At 49.6% G+C, this 18860-nt stretch overlaps 1 protein-coding gene across 1 annotated transcript in view; it reads left to right on the plus strand.

Annotated features, from left to right (window-relative positions):
• LOC126523978 (decapping and exoribonuclease protein-like) overlaps positions 1 to 18860 on the plus strand; it is a 203099-nt gene that overhangs the window by 1215 nt on the left and 183024 nt on the right. Inside the window, exon 2 of the mRNA XM_055066976.2 lies at positions 9009 to 9218. Within this exon, the coding sequence (XP_054922951.1) occupies positions 9009 to 9218 (210 nt within the window). The remainder of the gene's footprint in view (positions 1 to 9008; positions 9219 to 18860) is intronic.

Raw genomic sequence — 18860 nt, forward strand, 5'->3', positions numbered from 1 at the left:
ACTGCCACCTACCGACGGTATGGACTTCCGGCTACCTCAGAGACACACCTGCTCTTCCCGGCCCGCTACCACCTCCCAGCGCTGGCAAGCCTGCTTGAATATGTGTACACAAACGGGCTCCTAGATCGCCAATAGACTCCGGCCTCGCACGGCCTCTGCCCGAGCGCCGGCCATCGCCCCTGGATGATGCTGACGTCTGCTGCCTGAAACCAACTCTCCCTTTCCCCCTCTATCCTCTCATCTTTCTTTCCCCGCCTCCATTCCCCATTACGCTGCGCCGTGCTCCCATATGGGCTGCAGAACTGAGCGTATTTTCCCTCTCCAAAATCACGAAGAAGAGCTTTAGATCCGGAGCGGGGAAGTGATCGGGTAGCTTCAGCTCAGCGGCAGCCAATATCTTGCTACGTAGCATGTCCGCGAACAGGTCTCCAGATGATTCGCTTAGGCCGTCCCTGTACGTATCCCAATGCGTCACAGGACAGGATCTTCGGCCGTTGGTTCTATATCCAGCAATGTTAACGAAGACAGGAAAATGATCACTGGCCATTCTATCTTTACTAGTCGTTGAAGATGCGAGGATGTCCGTTGAGTGTAACGTCAACTCAATGACACTGTAAGAGGCCGGTGGTCGAAAAAACGTTGGCTGTTTGTCATTTGCCACACAGAGACCCTCGGTGTTTAAAGCACTAACAATTTGATTTCCACGTGCATCAGTCGCCTTGTCGCCCCAGAGAGTATGGTGCGCGTTGAGGTCCCCACATATAATCCTCGGAGCTGGGCAGCGGCTGCAGAGGTCTCTTATAATTTCTCCCATCGATACCTTCAGGCGAGAGCTCACATACACGGAGGCCACGCTGAGGCTTCGGTTTCCCAGCCGCACTTGTACAGCAGTGACTTCCAAAGCACTGCTGCAAAGGTCTTGTACTGGTAGAACGTAATGTGGTATTTCACGTCTCACATATAGCATGGCGCTTCCGTTCGGAAATGTCGGAATACTTTTGTTTCCATGTGCGACATAACCAGCAATTGATCTGGAACTTGGAAGACCAGCCTCGGACAGGGTCAATATTGGCACAGGCATGTTGCGTAAGAAAAGCGACAGTTCAGGTAAATGGCACGCAAGACCCGCACAGTTCCATTGCATAATAAGTGGCACCTGTGGACGAGATGGTGAACATTGTGTCCTGACCGCATCCATATTGCTAGGTGCTTTAAAAAGAGGCGGAGCTTAGAATCACTGACTCGAGCGCCAGGACTACTTCGAGCATTTCCTTCATCGAGCTCGCCGGCATCTTCTCTATGTGTGATCGTAAGGCCTTGAAGAGAGCACGTAGCACCTGCTGACAGTCCTCCTGTGGTGTGTTTTCTTCGCAACGCGATTGGGGTCGCTGCAGTACAGACACATAGCTTCGCTGTTCCGGTTGTTCAGCAGTCTTCTCGTCTACGGGGCCTCTTTTAATTGATGACTGCTTTAGCCGGTCCGCTGCGCGATGGCACCACTGTATTCTGGATTCCTGGAGAAGGCTTCAGGCTTGGAAAATCAATTTCACTCTTTGAGCTCCATTTGATTTCGTCTGACTCTCTGTGACTTTGTCTTTTTCTTTGTCGTATTTCTCTCATCGTTTCTTGTTGGCCCCAAGATAAACGTTTTCTTACGCTTTATTGCCGCTGCCCGCGTAGGACACTTGTTATAACTAGCTGGATGACCACCACTACAGTTTGCACATAGAAAGTTCTCGCTGCACGCGCATGTTTTGAAATCGTGCGGTCCTCCACATGTCTTGCACCGCTGCTTACCACGGCAGTACTTGGCCACATGTCCATAGCGCTGACACTTGAAGCACCGAGGTGGTGTCTCAACGTAATCGATGGTCTCGTGTCTTGTGAAGCCCAAGTTGATCTTCTCTGGGCGGTCTTTATTGGAGTGAACGTAAGAACCACGGAGCTGGTTCGCCTGGACTCCCAATCGGATTCGGAAATCTGAACGCGTCGCGTGACTCTCCTTGCATGGTAAACACCTTGTGGCTTTAGGCATAGCAACAGTTCCTCGTCAGTGTACCACTTCGGTACTCCTCTAATAATGCACGTGTTTTGCAGGTACGAATTGGGCACTCGTGCTGAGATTGCAGTCCCTGAGATTGACTTGCAGCTGAGAAGGGAATTCACATGCCCTTCTGTCTGTACATCTAGAAGCAGGGCTCCTTGAGCAGTAAATCGGCTCCTAACTGGCGATGCGCCAAGAATTTTTTCAATTTCAGTAGACAGAACAATGGGATTTACTTTTTTCAGGTCGGCTCCTTCTGTGGCAGGCGTAACAATCACTGGGATTCCGACGGTCCTCTTCTTGCGGTGACGCACAAGCCTGAAGCCTTCATCGTCCAGATCTGTGATGTCAACTATGTCACAATCGTCAATAAGCGTAGACTCGTCGTCTGTTTCTGTAGCCTTGTATCGCTTACAGTCACGGTTGCTCTCAGGGTCAGTCGGTGGCCTCTGGCCCGGTGTCAGGTCAGGCGTAGTCATGACGGAGCTCTCGCCGCTACCAGATCGGGCTCTTCTGCAGGCTCCTATCGAAGCGACGGGAGGCGAAGGCCCCCCCGGCCTCCGGTAGGGAAGGTACCTTGGCGAGTCGTCCGACGTCTTCGACAAATCTGTTTGACAAAACGTCGAAAAAATTCAAAACACTAGGGAGTGATAGAGCAGTGCGACTGTGTCGAACCAAACTTCTTCTTCCTCCTCATAAGTCTATAGACTGTCTATGGACTAGTCTAAATAAATATATATAGAGTCTATAAACTTCATAGACAAATGTCTATAGACTGTCTATAGACTTTCTATAAAAAGTTTGTATGGGAACCCAGTGTCCACCCTGGAAATGTCCATACCTTCACTCTTTTATGGCCTTTCACCCTCTCCACAATCGCTTCTTAGCATCTAGCCAGGCTTGAGTCGCCGGCGATAATCACCATTTCACTCTCTCCTACCTCTCCCTGCTTCCCTTTGTCCTTTTCCGCGTGATTCGGACTTGACAAGGGGTATTGACCTCTGCGCTTCTGCCTTTTTTGTGTGGCCGCCTTGAGGTAGGTGCCGCTCTTTCCAGCTACCCCCTCCACACGTTATTGCGCATTACACTTGCTTTGCTGACACTCCCTCTCCTGTCACGTCGGGGGGCTACGTTCCATTGTCACGAACATGCTCGTTCACAATGGCGGCCCTGTTCAGCTTTTCCTCGGCTGCTTGAAGCCTTTTTTTCACTACCTTCTGCGCATCACGCTCCATATTCAGGTCATTGTTGAGCTCTTCGACCTGTTTGACAAGCTCATCCTGGAAAGCCTCGTTTTTCTTCAGCCTAGCATCGACACAACATGGTCTGCGAATTGATTCGATTCCCTCTCCATTCTCATCCGTCCCCTCGTCGGCCTTGAGGGGACGGCACACTGTACGCTTTCCCGGCTTTCTTGCAATGTGTTGCACGGCTTTTTCTAATGCAAATAGCGAAGCCTTCAGATCACGTGCCTTCTAGCAGAAACCGATACGCACAGAATCTAAATCCTTAAAATGCCGCAAAGTAATGGACACTTTGCAAAAAAAGTGAGCTCTTCCTGGCATAGCCCTGAGGAAGCGTTCGGGGCGCTGAGTGTGAGAGAATTTGTGTGAAAAACATTCCCCATCGTCGCCTTGTTGCTACCTGTGCCATCGAGTTTTATGGCTTGAAATTCAGCTTGCGTTGTTTGTTTGGTCTCCTTACGTCGTGTCAAAATGATGGAGGAAGGCTGCATTCTGTTTTCTTTTTTGGACACGGGATGGACTTGCGACTTTTCGCGATGATCGATCGCCAGCGACCAGGTGTAAAGCTCCCTGCACTCAACAACTGCGACCGTGCGTCAGACCCATCGTGGTTGGGCATTTAAAAAAGAGGGTTACGTGAAGAACGTTATGCTCAGTCTGAGCGTCAGTGACCCACAAGTGGTTCTCGTTCAGGCAACTTGCGCCCACACCATTGGATTTGACGTCTGTGGATTCACTCTTGGTTTTCTCTACCTGTGGTGTTGCAGAAGCTGAACTATATGCATTACAATGAAGATTTAGTGCTGTGCAAACTGTTACATTTATGTATTAAAACAAAGCTAAAATGAAGGTCAGCGAGGAACTGGACCGAATGGCTTGAGTAGACGCTAACACATACAACCTGTCGCATCGTCAGTTGTCGAATCTGGCTGCATTCCGTCGGCTAGCCTTTGCGTCATGTTGCTTACTTTTCTCGCACTTGGATTGAAAGCATAGAATGATCGCTGACTTTGCGCCCGATTTTCCAACATACTGCATTTATGTCATCTAACTCGTCGCATCAAGTAGCCAATCTATGTGCTATCGAATGTGGCGTGCGAGACGGTATTATATGATTTTCAAAATAATCGTTAGCAAATGCGGCCCTTGGTTTTCATTTCCTCTCGCAATAAGAACGCATGCGTTAGCTGGCGCGCAAGCACGCGCACGGTTTAGGCCCGGCGGAGCGAGCGCTGAGATCTACGAGCGTCCACACGAAAGCGCGCTCCGAGCCGACGCCGCGGCGCACAGGCCTCGCGGAAGGACTACTTCGCTGCCATTGACGCGCCAGGCCTCTCTATCCGTGCAACGACCGTGCCGCTACGCCTGACCGGAAGTTCGGGTGCATGTGAAAACAGTTGGCACGTAGTCAGGGTGGCTAGAAAAGTTTGAAGGCTGGCCTAAAATTCAAGAAGGGCAGATATTCATACAAAGGACTCATTACAGACCAAAATTCATGACGCATACCTGTTATCAAGTGCTCGCTGCGAATCTAAATCTTTGAGTTACCAAACCGAGCCGTTTTTTACCAACCCCGATGCTCGTTTTAGCGAGTACCGCTACTCGGACGGAAATAACTAAATAACGGAAACGACGTTATTGTTCCCGCCATAGCTCGCACATCCATACGCGACGCAGTGCGCTGGCACGGCATTGAGATACGTGGACACGGGAGCTTGCCTGAGCGTGCAGGAATGCCCAGCCAGGCGGGGATTCGTCCACGCTCTCACTTTCCTACCAAAGCAATATTCCCGATACACACAGTAAATCCACTAATAGCTTTTAGTCTTGCCGTTTCCATGCTACTATTTAAAGGCTATAAATGCAAAGACTTAACGTCCCACACGATTGCACGTGTTCAAGCACGTGGCGCGAAAGGACGCTCTGACTATCCTGCAAAACCAAATACACAAGAACAACACTCGCGCACACGAAAGAAGAGAAAAAAACAACAAAGAAATCTACCCAATTTTTATTTAAAGGCTAAAAAAACAGCAAATCAAGAACAATAGAAAGCTCAAAGCATGCACAGAAAGCTTATGCTTTCGTCGCCTCCATGCAGCCCTGGAAAAACCCGTCTATCTGCCACACAATCTCACGCCGGCACTTTAGATGTATGGATGGATGGATGGATATTACCAGCGTCCCCCTTGGAACGGAACGGTGGGTCGCGCCACCAAGCTCTTGCTATTATACTGCCTAATGTCCTAGCTAAGTTGAAAAAGAAAAACTTACGGATGGATGGATGGATGTTATGAGCGTCCCCTTCGGATCGGGGCGGTGGGTTGCGCCACCAAGCTTTTGCTATTATACTGCCTAATGTCCTACCTAGGTTAAACAATAAATAAGAACACTATGAACTCCCACAACCACATTTTCTGATCCCCTATTGCGAACCATGCTTTTGTACGTCTCCGTTTTTTGTGGTTTCCCTACTTTTCTTCCATCAGTCCTCCAATCACCTCTTACTAATCCCTATTGCTAACATGCTTACTTTTCCACTGCTCTCGCTAAACCCAAGGGCTTTGTTGTAGCTTCGACGGGGCGGCCGGACGAAAGGGTTACGGCATGAGGCGTAACGGCCGAGGCGCGCAGCGCCGCAAGAAAGAGCCGGACTGCTTCGGTCGGGGACCAGACAAAGAATGAATGTTTATTTCTGCGGAGGCAACTTACAGCGTTTGGCACTGAGTGGCGCCCTGATGTAAAGACACAAAACCGAAACCAGAAGTTAACACAGGATACCACAGGCTTCAAGGAGGCCAGTGGTGCCTAAATCGACCGCTGGGTAGACGTCTTCACATTCTAATAAAATATGCTCCGTCGTTTCCCTAGCTTTACCGCAGCAAGCACATGCTTCTTCTTCCTTCTTAGATCTCGCTTTATAGGTCCGTGTTCTAAGGTGCGTGTTCTAATAAAGTTATTAGGCAGGAAATCCACGACAATACAACAACATATCCTAGACGAAGATGAAAGCAGACTGGAAGAAGAAGAGGGGATAAATTACATCCGAAAAATAACAGCCGAATCTTTCCAAGGCAATGACGAGGTTGTACTTGAGGAAAAGAGGAGCATGAAAGAGACCCAGATGGAAAAGGAGCTGGTGGTGACAAATCTCATTTGGAAGAAAGCCGAAGACAAAATTCTTAAGCGCGCAGCCACAGGGCTAGACGAGGTTCCCGTTAGGCTGATTAATGAACTAGGACCAAAAAGCAAGGAAGCGCTGGTAAAAGCAGTGGAAAAAAACTTTAAACGATAGACGAATACGAGACAGTTGGCGACAAAGTAGAATGAATTTAATTTATAAACATAAGGGGGAGAAAGATAGAATTCACTCGTATAGACTGTTGAACATTACATCGGTAATATACAGGCTAGCAATGCAGGCAATCAAATTAAAGCTTCAAGCATGGGCAGAAAATAATGGCATTCTGGGAGAACTTCAGAATGGCTTCAGAATATGTAGGCGTTTAGATGATAACTTATTTGTTCTTACTCAGTGTATTGAAATATAAAAATAGAAACAGACCGTTATATGTCGCCTTTTTAGACATTACAGGAGCCTATGGCAACGTAGACCGCAACATTTTGTGGGATATTCTTGAAGAGGAAGGCTTAGGTGACGATTGTCTACAGCTTTTGAGAGAGATTTACCTAGAAAATGCCGTTTGCGTTGAATGGGAAGGGATGAGGAGCGAGGAGAAAGTTGATATCAACAAGGGGCTGAGGCAGGGGTGCCATTTATCCCCACTGCTGTTTATGATGTACATGGTGAGGATGGAGAGGGCGCAAGCGGGCAGTAATATCGGCTTTAATCTTTCATACAAACAGGCGGGTACAGTAGAAGAGGAGCAGCTTCCAGGTTTATTTTATGTGGACTACATTGTGTTGCTAGCGAACAAGCAAAGTGATTTGCAACGTCTGGCTAATATCTGTGAACAGGAAGGCAACAATTTAGGTTTGAAATTTTGCGTTAGAATATCAGGTGTTATGGTATTCAATGAAAACAGTGAACAGAGAGTGGTGAAATAGGGCCAGGAAATACCTTGGGTTACAAAATGTAAATACCTTGGCATATGGATAAACGAAGGCAATAGATAAATGGAAACACAGGAAAAAATAATAGCAGTAAAGGGGAAGAGAAATTCAGCCATAATGAAGCACAGAGCGCTATGGGATGCAATAGGTACGAGGTGATCCGGAGTATGTGGAAAGGTGTAATGGTTCCAGGACTTACTTGTGGAAATGCGGTTCTTTGCTTGAAATCAGGGGTACACTGAAGACTCGGTGGCAAGCAAAGGTCATTGGGACGCCTCGCATTGGACGCTCACTAGAAGACTTCAAATAAGGCTGTGCTGAGTGATATGGGCTGGACAAGATTTGAAGTGAGGGGTGCTCACAGTAAAATGGATTATGAAGAGCGACAGGAATATGGAAGAAAGCAAATGGGCTGGGCGAGTGTTGAGGTATCTGTACAGGAAAAACATTGATTCACAGTGGAGGAAAAGAACTAGGAAGCTTACCAGCAAGTATGCGGCCTGTGGGGTGGGCAACACAGCAACAAAGAACGTCCAGCGTAAAGTCAGAGAGGCTGAATTAATCTCATGGGTGGCGGCAATGGAAAAGAAACCTGCCATGAGTAACTACTTAAGAGGAAAAAACGAAATCAGGACAAACAATTTATGATAACTCAACGAGAAGCTTATTACTTTTTGAAGCGAGATCAGGATGCCTTAGAACATGCACCTATAAAGCGAGATATAAGAAGAAAGATCAAGCGTGTGCTTACTGCGGTAAAGCTAAGGAAACGATGGAGCATGTTTTATCAGAATGTGAAGATATCTGCCCAGCGGTCAGTTTGGGCACCACTGGATTCCTTGAAGCGCTTAGATTCAGCCTGAGCAGGGGGAAAGCAAGCATGTCCGCAGTAGAAATTAATAAGAGGCGACTTGAAGATTGGTGGAACAAATGTATGGAAACCACAAAAAGCGCAGACGTACGAAAACAAAGTTTACAATAGGAGGTCAGAAAATTTGGTGATGGGAATTCATTGGGCGTTATTTCTTTCCTTTTTTACCCTAGGTAGGAGATTAGGCAGTATTATAGAAAGAGCTTGGTGGCGCAACCCATCGCCCCGTTTCAAGGGGGACGCTCACAACATTCACCCATCCATCAATCTTAGGGTGTCCAGTGGTAACTTTGGTTCCCGGATAAACATCATATAGAAGGGTGAACGACCGGCGCTGTCATTGCGTGACGAATTGTAGGCGAAGGTCACGTAAGGCAGCGCAAGTCCCAGTCAGAGTGGTCAGATGAATCATGCATTGGGAGCGTATCTGTGAGGGTGCTATTTAGGTGCTCGGGGAGGCCATTTGTTTGGGGATGGTAGGAAGTGGTGAACTTGTGCAGCGTTGAGGAGGAGCGCAAATAATTGTCGATTACACGGGACAAGAATACGCGGCCTCGATCTGTGAGCAATTTACGAGGGACGCCATGGTGTAGAATAACATCGTCTAGTAAAAAATTGGCAGCGTCAGTAGCAGCGCTGGTGGGAAGCGCTCGAGTAATCGCATACATGGTCGCATAATCTATAGCAATGGCGACCTACTTGCTGCCGGATTTTAACTAAGGAAAATGACCAAAAATGACTAAATTAACACGGTAGAATGGTTCGGTCGGGATAGAGAAAGGTTGAAGCAGTCCAGCAGGGAGTTCGACGGGTCGTCTCCGACGTTGGCATTTATCGCAGGAGGCCACGCAACGTCGGACAGACCGCGCGAGACCGCGCCAAATGAAGCTGCGCCGGACACGGTCGTACGTCCGCGATACGCCAAGGGGACCAGCAGTTCGTTCGTCCTGAGGCTCAGGCAGGACCGTGGAACGCTGATGTTTAGGTACGACAAGAATCAGCTCACCTGGCGGGACGTTACGACGGTAAAGTGTGCCATTGAAGAGGACGAACATGCACAGTGACGCGTCATTAAATGTAGATTTGAGACGGTCAGTGAGCGATCGTAAGGGTTGTTAGTCACCAATCTGGAGAAACAGACATGATGCAGGAGCTAGGTTCGATGTATGATACATTTGGTGCGTTAACAGGGTAGAGGGAGAAGCAGTCCGCGTCCAGATGGAGGCGGTCAGACTTGTAGGCAACTGAGTAAGAATACTCCTGAAGTCGCAGCACCCAACGACCTAGTCATCCAGTAGGCTTCTTCAGTGAAGAAAGCCAACAGAGAGCGTGATGGTCAGTGACAAGAAGTAAAGGTCGGCCATACAAGTAATGACGGAATTTCGAAACCACCCAGACAAATAAGGGCAAGGACGAAGTAGTTGCGTTCGGATTTCGAAAGTAGACGACTGGCGTACGCAATAACACGCTCAATGCCTCATTAGTTTTGGGCCAAAACTGCGCCGATGCCGTTACCACTAGCGTCCGTGCGCACTTCGGTGGGAGCAGCTGGGTAAAAATGTGCAATAGGTGGAGTAGTTAGAGCGGCGATTAGCCGAGAGAAGGCGGCAACTTAACGAGGAGCCCAAGAAAACGGGCATCTTCTTCGAGAAGGTCAGTGAGTGGACGTGCGAGTGGCGCAAAGTTTTTCACGAAACAGTGAAAGTAGGAGCACAGCCCCACGACACTACGAACACTATGAACAGAGCGTGGAACGGGGAAGTTCCTGACAGAGCGTGTTTTAGCTGGGTCTGGTCGGACACCGGAAGCGTCAACAAGGTGGCCCAGCACAGTAATTTGACGAAGAGCGAAGTGGCACTTCGAGAAATATACCTGAAGGCCAGCTCGTCGAATATTGCTAGAATGGTCGAAAGCCGATCAAGCTGTGTTGTGAAAGTGGGTGAGAAGGTTATCACATCTTCTAGGTAACATAAACACGTCGACCATTTAAATTCTTGAAGCAGTGTTTCCATCATTCTCTCAAAAGTAGCTGGCGCGTTGCAGAGACCGACAGGCATGACCTTGAATTGGTAAAGGCCGTCAAGGGTCACGAAGGCGATCCATGTCGTCTACAGCAATTTGACAGTAGCCTAAGCGAAGGTCCAGAGATGAAAAGAAGGTGGCACCATGGAGGCAGTCGAGGGTGTCGTCAATACGTGGAAGAGGGTACACGTCCTTCTTGATGATTTTGTTAAGGTGCCGGTAATCAATGCAGAATCGCCAGAAGCCGTCTTTTTTACTAAGACGACGGCGGAGGCCCAAGGACTATAAGATGGTTCGATAATATTTTTCGCAAGCATTTTGGCCACTTCTTTCTGAATCACTTCGCGCTCTGATGCGGACAGACGGTAAGGCCGACGGTGAAGCGGCAAAGAATCTCCAGTGTTGATATGGTGGGCGACAATCTTAGTCCGGCGCAGGGGTCGATCCGGGATGTCCGAAATTTCATTGTATGATGCCAAAACCCGGCAGAGCGCGTCGGTCTGGTCAGGCGAACGGTCTGATCCGATCATTGTTTGAAAAATGGTGTCGTCAGAACGTGGTGACCGGGAAACCTCAGCTTCATCAGGAGCAGTTATGGCGAGATCTTCACGTCATTGTCTGTTATTAGCGGTGAGCTGGGCAAGCGACATATTGTGGGACAATACTTGAGGGGTCAGACCAAAATTCAGGAACGAGAGGAACACACAGATATCTGCTATTATGGCGAAAGTATGTGGCACAGTAACATTACACGTCAGTCGTAAATCAGTAATCGGAGTGATGAAATAGTCGCCGTCAGTAACGGGGGAGTCGATGACGAACAGATGTACGTGACAGCTCGATGGGGCAAGCGAACAATAGCAGTGGGGCTTAAGCGGCTGACGGGTGTGTCATAGGCATCCGATAGAATAGGAAGATCTAGGCAGAGTGTATGAAAATAACAATCATTTAAGGCCGAGTGGGCCGAAAGAAACTGAAGGTCAAGTACAAAGTCATGTGGGCCGCGAGCAAGGACGGCACAAAGAACAACAGTGTGACGACCGGCAATGCTGACACGGGCAGTGCGCATCCCCATCACTCGCACAGCACCACCATCGACAACACGGATTATCCGTCGTCTTCTGCAGGCGGTGGCATAATGGGGCGCTCATAATAGATAGGTGTGCACCAGTATCGATGAAGGCGGTTACAGGAACATTGTCGACTTCTACGAGGCTACGGTGAGTGGGGAGCGTCAACAGTGGATTTGCAGGGGATGATGGCATTGAAGCTTTGCCTCCATAAGCGGCACGATCTAGTTTTCGGGCTGCGAGCGTCCAAAGAAGGTCGGTGCGGAAAAGTGGCGAGGCTGCAGTGAGCGGCATTGGCGACGTTGAGGTGACGGGGAGCGGGAAAAGCGGCGAATGGGAGTGATGTAAGAGATAATGCGAAGACGACTAAATAGTAAGTAGGGGAAGCAGAGGCTGAACGGCTCGAAGGAGTAGGGCGGGTGGAGGTCGGCAAAATCTGGTGAGAAGTGTAGGTCCAACGGTCTACACTCCTGATGACAGAAGCACTCCCGCCTGATGATAGAAGCAGATGGGCTGATCATCGGGGTTTCTCCATTCTGTAGGATTGCGGAAGGGCAAAGGAGAGGCGTAGGATCGTCGAGTGGTACCTGTGGAATAAGCCGAGGATCAGGACTAGTCAGATGGAAGGCCGAGATTTGCAAACTCCTGCCTGACTACAGCCCGAGTGAGGGACACCGATGGCAGAGATGGGTCACTGGCGGGCGTTGTGAATGCGGGAGATTGAAAAAGTGCAGGAGAGAAAGCTTCACTCCCACGATGAACAATGCGCGTGACGTTGTCGTAGGTGGGGGGCGGCCGAACGGCATCACACGATGAAGTTGCGGCCGTATTGGGCAGCCGTGTGAATCTATGGGAAATACGGTGGCTCTTGGCTTGTTCAAACAGCCGGCACTCTTGATGATGGTGTCGATGGTATCAACGTTGGTATAAATGAGTAGATTAAAAGCATCGTCAGTAATACTTTTCAGCACACGAGAAACTTTCTCGGACTCAGACACGTGCTCGTCAACCCGGCGGCAAAGAGCGATAACGTCCTGAATGTAAGCGAGGTATGACTCGGTAGACGTCTGTGCATGAGTCGTCAGTTCATTCCGCGCAGCAAGCTGCCGACAAGCGCTGTCACCGAAAAAATTGCGTATCTTTTCTTTCAAAGACTGCCAGCTTGTAATGTCAGTATAGTGCGTCTCGAACCACACCCGTGATGGGCCATCGAGTTAAAACAGCACGTTGGTGAGCATTTGATGCTTGAGTGAGATGGCTACAAGATGTGGATGAAATGAAAATAACCGCGCCTTTTCTTCACGTCTTGTTTTTATGCCAAGTATGTCTGTACAGACACGCGCATTGTTTATAGTTTTTCAGTTGCCGTTTCTCACCACCTGCTAACTATGCTGTTGCAAGGCTGTCGCTTGCGCACCACAACGTGGCGACCTTTTTTTTTTATGAGAACAAGCAGACATGCTAGCGTCACGTAAAAAAGCAAATCATCAGAATTTTATGCGCAATCTAAGCCGTACTTCAGTTACGAATATTTGACATATCTTGCCATACCTGCCGTGAAGATATCTAACGGATAAACATTCAGTAATCCACTAAATCCTTCAACAACTTCGCTCCCCCTGTCAGCATAACACGCTTACTTCAAATGTATGTACGTTGTTTCAGCAGCACTAATCAGAGAAAGCTGCGCGAATCAGGCACTGGAAGTTACTTGGCAGGTATGTACTGCGTTATTCAACAGCGCCGCGCAAACCGAATGAAATAGTACCCATATAAGCAGAGCGAGCTGAACAGCTGCGCGGGTGTTTTCGTTTCATCTACATCTCGTAGCCATCTCAATCAAGCTCATCAAATAGCCACAGAGTAAAAGGAATCAGTTCCTATGAATACTGTGTTTTAAATGAGCCCTAGGTCTATACAGAAGATCTCGCGAGCACTTCTCTTGACACATTGTAACGGGGACACTCATACAGGAGACTGCGTTGTTTAAGATAGCGCTAAGCGAACGAGCCGAACAACTTGCTGGAAAGCTCGTACTGCGATGTTTTCAATAGCTCTAAACAGAGCGAGCCGCGCGAACTTAATATTTTACTTGAAGGGTAGCCACTACGTGATTTTTAATAGCGCGAAGCAAAGCGAGCTACCGAACAGTTCACTGGAAACAGTAGCGCAATGCAGAAATGGCCGCGCGAATTGAAAAGCCTATTTGTAAGGTAGGCGCTACGTGATTTTCCACAGTTCGAAGCAATGCGAGCCGCGCGAACCGAACAGTTTACTGGAAACAGTAGCGCAATGCAGAGATGGCCGCGCGAATTGAAAAGCCTATTTGAAAGGTAGGTGCTACGTGATTTTCCACAGTTCGAAGCAATGCGAGCCGCGCGCGCACCGAACAGTTTACTGGAAACAGTAGCGCAATGCAGAAATGGCCGCGCGAATTGAAAAGCCTATTTGTAAGGTAGGCGCTACGTGATTTTCCACAATTAAGCAATGCGAGCCGCGCGAACCGAACAGTTTACAGGAAACAGTAGCGCAATGCAGAGATGGCCGCGCGAAGTGAAAAGCCTACTTGAAAGGTAGCCGCTACGTGATTTTCCACAGTTCGAAGCAATGCGAGCCGCGCGAACCGAACAGTTTACTGGAAACAGTAGCGCAATGCAGAGATGGCCGCGGGAATTGAAAAGCCTACTTGAAAGGTAGCCGCTACGTGATTTTCCACAGTTCGAAGCAATGCGAGCCGCGCGAACCGAACAGTTTACTGGAAACAGTAGCGCAATGCAGAGATGGCCGCGGGAATTGAAAAGCCTACTTGAAAGGTAGGCGCTACGTGATTTTCCACAGTTCGAAGGTATGCGAGCCGCGCGAACCGAACAGTTTACTGGAAACAGTAGTGCAATGCAGAGATGGCCGCGCGAATTCAAAAGCCTATTTGAAAGGTAGGCGCTACGTGATTTTCCACCGTTCAAAGCAATGCGAGCCGCGCGAACCGAGCAGTTTACTGGAAACAGTAGCGCAATGCTGAGATGGCCGCGCGAATTGAAAAGCCTATTTGAAAGGTAGGCGCTACGTGATTTTCCACAGCTCGAAGCGATGCGAGCCGCGCGCACCGAACAGTTTACTGGAAACAGTAGCGCAACGCAGAGATGGCCGCGCGAATTGAAAAGGCTATTTGAAAGGTAGGCGCTACGTGATTTTCCACAGTTCGAAGCAATGCGAGCCGCGCGAACCGAACAGTTTACTGGAAACAGTAGCGCAATGGAGAGATGGCCGCGCGAATTGAAAAGCCTACTTGAAAGGTAGGCGCTACGTGATTTTCTACAGTTCGAAGCAATGCGAGCCGCGCGCGCACCGATCAGTTTACTGGAAACAGTAGCGCAATGCAGAGATGGCCGCGCGAATTGAAAAGCCTATTTGAAAGGTAGGCGCTACGGGATTTTCCACAGTTCGACGCAATGCGAGCCGCGCGAACCGAACTATTTACTGGAAACGGTAGCGCAACGCAGAGATGGCCGCGCGAATTGAAAAGCCTATTTGAAAGGTAGGCGCTACGTGATTTCCCGCAGTTCGAAGCAATGCGAGCCGCGCGCACCGAACGGTTTACTGGAAACAGTAGCGCAATGCAGAGATGGCCGCGCGAATTGAAAAGCCTATTTGAAAGGTAGGCGCTACGTGATTTTCCATAGTTCGAAGCAATGCGAGCCGCGCGAACCGAACAGTTTACTGGAAACAGTAGCGCAATGCAGAGATGGCCGCGCGAATTGAAAAGCCTATTTGAAAGGTAGGCGCTACGTGATTTTCCGCAGTTCGAAGCAATGCGAGCCGCGCGAACCGAACAGTTTACTGGAAACAGTAGCGCAATGGAGAGATGGCCGCGCGAATTGAAAAGCCTACTTGAAAGGTAGGCGCTACGTGATCTTCTACAGTTCGAAGCAATGCGAGCCGCGCGCGCACCGTACAGTTTACTGGAAACAGTAGCGCAATGCAGAGATGGCCGCGCGAATCGAAAAGCCTATTTGAAATGTAGGCGCTACGTGATTTTCCACAGTTCGAAGCAATGCGAGCCGCGCGCGCACCGAACAGTTTACTGGAAACAGTAGCGCAATGCAGAGATGGCCGCGCGAATTGAAAAGCCTGTTTGAAAGGTAGGCGCTACGTGATTTTCCACAGTTCGAAGCAATGCGAGCCGCGCGAGCCGATCAGTTTACTGGAAACAGTAGCGCAATGCAGAGATGGTCGCGCGAATTGAAAAGCCTACTTGAAAGGAAGGCGCCACGTGATTTTCCACAGTTCGAAGCAATGCGAGCCGCGCGAACCGAACAGTTTACTGGAAACAGTAGCGCAAAGCAACGCGGGCCGCGCGCACCGAATAGCTTACTTAAAGGATAGGTACTGGGTGATTTTCAATAGCGCGCAGCAGAGCGGGTCGTACGGACCGAACAGGTCACTCGAAACTACGTACTAACTTCATCGTTTTGAAAAGCTGCAAGCAGAGAAAGTGCGTTAACTGGGCACATAAAGTTTAGCGGTCGCCTGAAAGCAATAACTATACAGCCAACAGCGCTTAAGTTATTGAACAAACTTACCTTGCACACGCGGGTGTAGAAATATGTCGTTCCGGGCTCCGTTTGGGTGCTGCATGCGACAGCGCAGCAGCCAGGCGTAATGCTGTGGTAACTTCCTGTGTCCGCCAGAAACAGTGCTCTGTCCAGCGACAAAGTGCACGTTCTCCGTCCGCGTTGCGTCCGCTTCCTGTTCGACGTACTCATCGACGTGCTTATTGAAAGTGCTTGGAAGGGATATGGCGGCAGAAGGTCACGGGATACAAGTGACCCAATCACCGGCGGCCGCGGCAGGCGCTGGCGCGCGGAAAACAAATGCGATACTCTGACACTTTTTCCCAGTGACTAGCTCGCCATAGAGATGCTTTTTATATATAATAACTCTAGCTCACCACCATGATGGTATCTGGTCGTGTCGCATTGAGGTCCGCGTTTAGCCGCCCTATCCCGGCCTTCTGATGCGATAATACAGTGATGCGAAACTTTTAATGTGATAGTGGAGTGTCCGCGCTCGTGAATGCGCCGTGGATGTGGTGCCTTTTCAGATTTTCAGTGAATCGAGTGACAACGAGGCCTAACACGCCAGCCCCTAAATTATCGACGCTGTGCAGTGTATATGCTACCTTTGGTATATATATGCTACCTTTAGAGCGACGGTATATGCTACCTTTGGTAGCATATACCGTCACTCTAGTTGTTTCTGTGCGCCGCCACTGTGCTATGTTTTGATGTGGTGGTGTGCTGGTGATGCACTGAGGTGCGGTGCCTCTCGTCGGCATGCGTCTCGTCCGTGTGGAGTTCGTGTGGCGGTATGTGAGTATTCCACTGTGCTGCGTTGAAAGGGCCCAACAGGCCGGCCCCACGCCGCCAGAGCCAGCCGCTTCCTGCGTTCAATAACAGGGGCCACGCGTTGCTCCACGTTTGCTCTGCGCCCACACTGAGAGTTCCTGCTGTGGGTACAAGATGGCACCTGTGAGCACCACGACCAATAACGCGTGAAGGACAACTGTATAAATACCATGTCAGAACTCCGTGTGATAGATCGGCACGACGAATTTGATAAGCGGAGCCTAGACAAAGCTACAGGGAAGAGGGTGCTCATAGAGCGGCTGTCGCAAGTGCTTCGCGACTAAGGCGAGGAAGCTGACACATGCACTTTCGAAGTGCTCATAGACCCTACGCCGGCCGTGCAGACTGCATTGGCAGACAGTGTCGTAGGCGGTTAGGCCTGAGTAAAAAAGGTAGCCTACAAAGACAGTAAATGCTGAATGCAGGGCGTCAGAAGACGACTCCGCCGCTGAGTGGGTTATGTGCACTGGTTTGGTGCTATGAATTTGGCTAGAACATATGCCATTCGAGACAGTCGACGAAGCGGGCGCTGCGTTTAGCAGTATGTGCATACAATGTGAAAGGCTCAGGGTCCTGAGTGTGGAGTTCATACTGGCGAATAGGCGAGCTTAGGAAAGGTGTCAGTTGGTTATGCACAACATAGCAGCACCGTTACGAGAACATCGTATCGTCAATGAAAGCAAAATGCGAATGCTGAGAGAAAAGCTAAATGAAGAGAGAGACTGGAGAGTTGCTTTGCAGGCACAGGTTGAGGATCTTAAGAGAGTTCATCCAACAACAATCTCAAGGACAGCATGTGACCAACCACCCAAAGACAGCACCGCAATGCGAAGCGATCCTCAGTCGGAATTTAGAAACGCAATAATCAGTAACACGACCAAACCTCCGGATGAAGACTCCCATAGTTCGGTCAAAGCAAAGAGGATCCAACGAGGAGAAGAAGTGAATAATTCCCGTGCTGCCGGGCGGGAGTGGGAAACCGTTTTCAGCAAGAAAAAGAAAATACAGATGCTAGAAGTGGCGGAATAGCAAGAGCGGGTGGGTTCCGCTGCTGCCACACAAGGGAGTCAGAATAAGGCGACGCCCCAATTGCGTAATGATAGCCAAGTATTTCTCCATGGAGACGGGAAAGTTGGCAAGTTGAAGCACACGGTGCTCCGCACTGCAAAGTGAACCAAGAACCTGCTCGGCCGGTCAAACAACGACGCCACTCTCCAGGAGGTCATTGTGAAAACAGACGTGGCAACTGATATCTGGAGGGCACATTGAAGCCATAGTAGTCCTCCATGCAGGGATCAACAAGGTCTTGCACAAGGTTCATGACCCTGAAGTAGTGGCCCAGAATCTCAAGAGCAACCTGATAGCCTGGCAGAAGAAATCTAAGGAACAACGCTTCCTAATTTATGGTGTCCCAGAAATTATTGTAAATGAAAAATCCATCTAAGACTACTACAAGATCTCGAACGAGGGGTGGAAGCAGGTGTGCTCGGAGTTGGGAGCTCGAGTTCAGTTTGTACTGCCAGTATGGAAGACACGCGAAGGTGACACAAACCACCACCCGTACAGAACAGAGGAGGCGGTGGAAATAGCATAGAGCTTGTGGCGTAGGAGTTCCGCATTTTTAGGGTAGCGCCTACAAGGCAGAGTGAATCGAGAGAAGAGGAGGAAAGACAGCCCTACCATTCCGATTATAGCAGCCATTGGTCAAGCAATAATCCAGATGACATGGCAGCAACAATCGCCCAAGCAAAACTGGCGGTCTCCAAGGCGCCCTTCAAGTCGCAGCTAGGAAAGGGATCTGGATGACGGCGTCGCCGTGTTCATGGAAAGGTGGCGTCCATGGGCAAGTCACAGGGAAGGAATGCGGCGGTCGTGGGCTTGCTCAACAAGAACGGGGGCAAGATCGAGGCAAGCCAAGTGGGAAGAGCTTTACAGAATTCTCGATGAAGAAGGCATATCTCTGTATGATCTAGCAGAGCCACGCTTACGTGACCTGCAGCGACCTCCTATTCACCCAAAGTGGAGTTTTGCAGGCACCAACCGAGAAGGTTCGCCCGCAAGGGCGGCGGGGTCGGCTTCCTGCAGCACAACGGCGATCAGTGGAGTGGACTAGACTGATTACACGAACCA

This window comes from Dermacentor andersoni, chromosome 6 (genome assembly GCF_023375885.2).
Source record: "Dermacentor andersoni chromosome 6, qqDerAnde1_hic_scaffold, whole genome shotgun sequence".
Taxonomy (NCBI): domain Eukaryota; kingdom Metazoa; phylum Arthropoda; class Arachnida; order Ixodida; family Ixodidae; genus Dermacentor; species Dermacentor andersoni.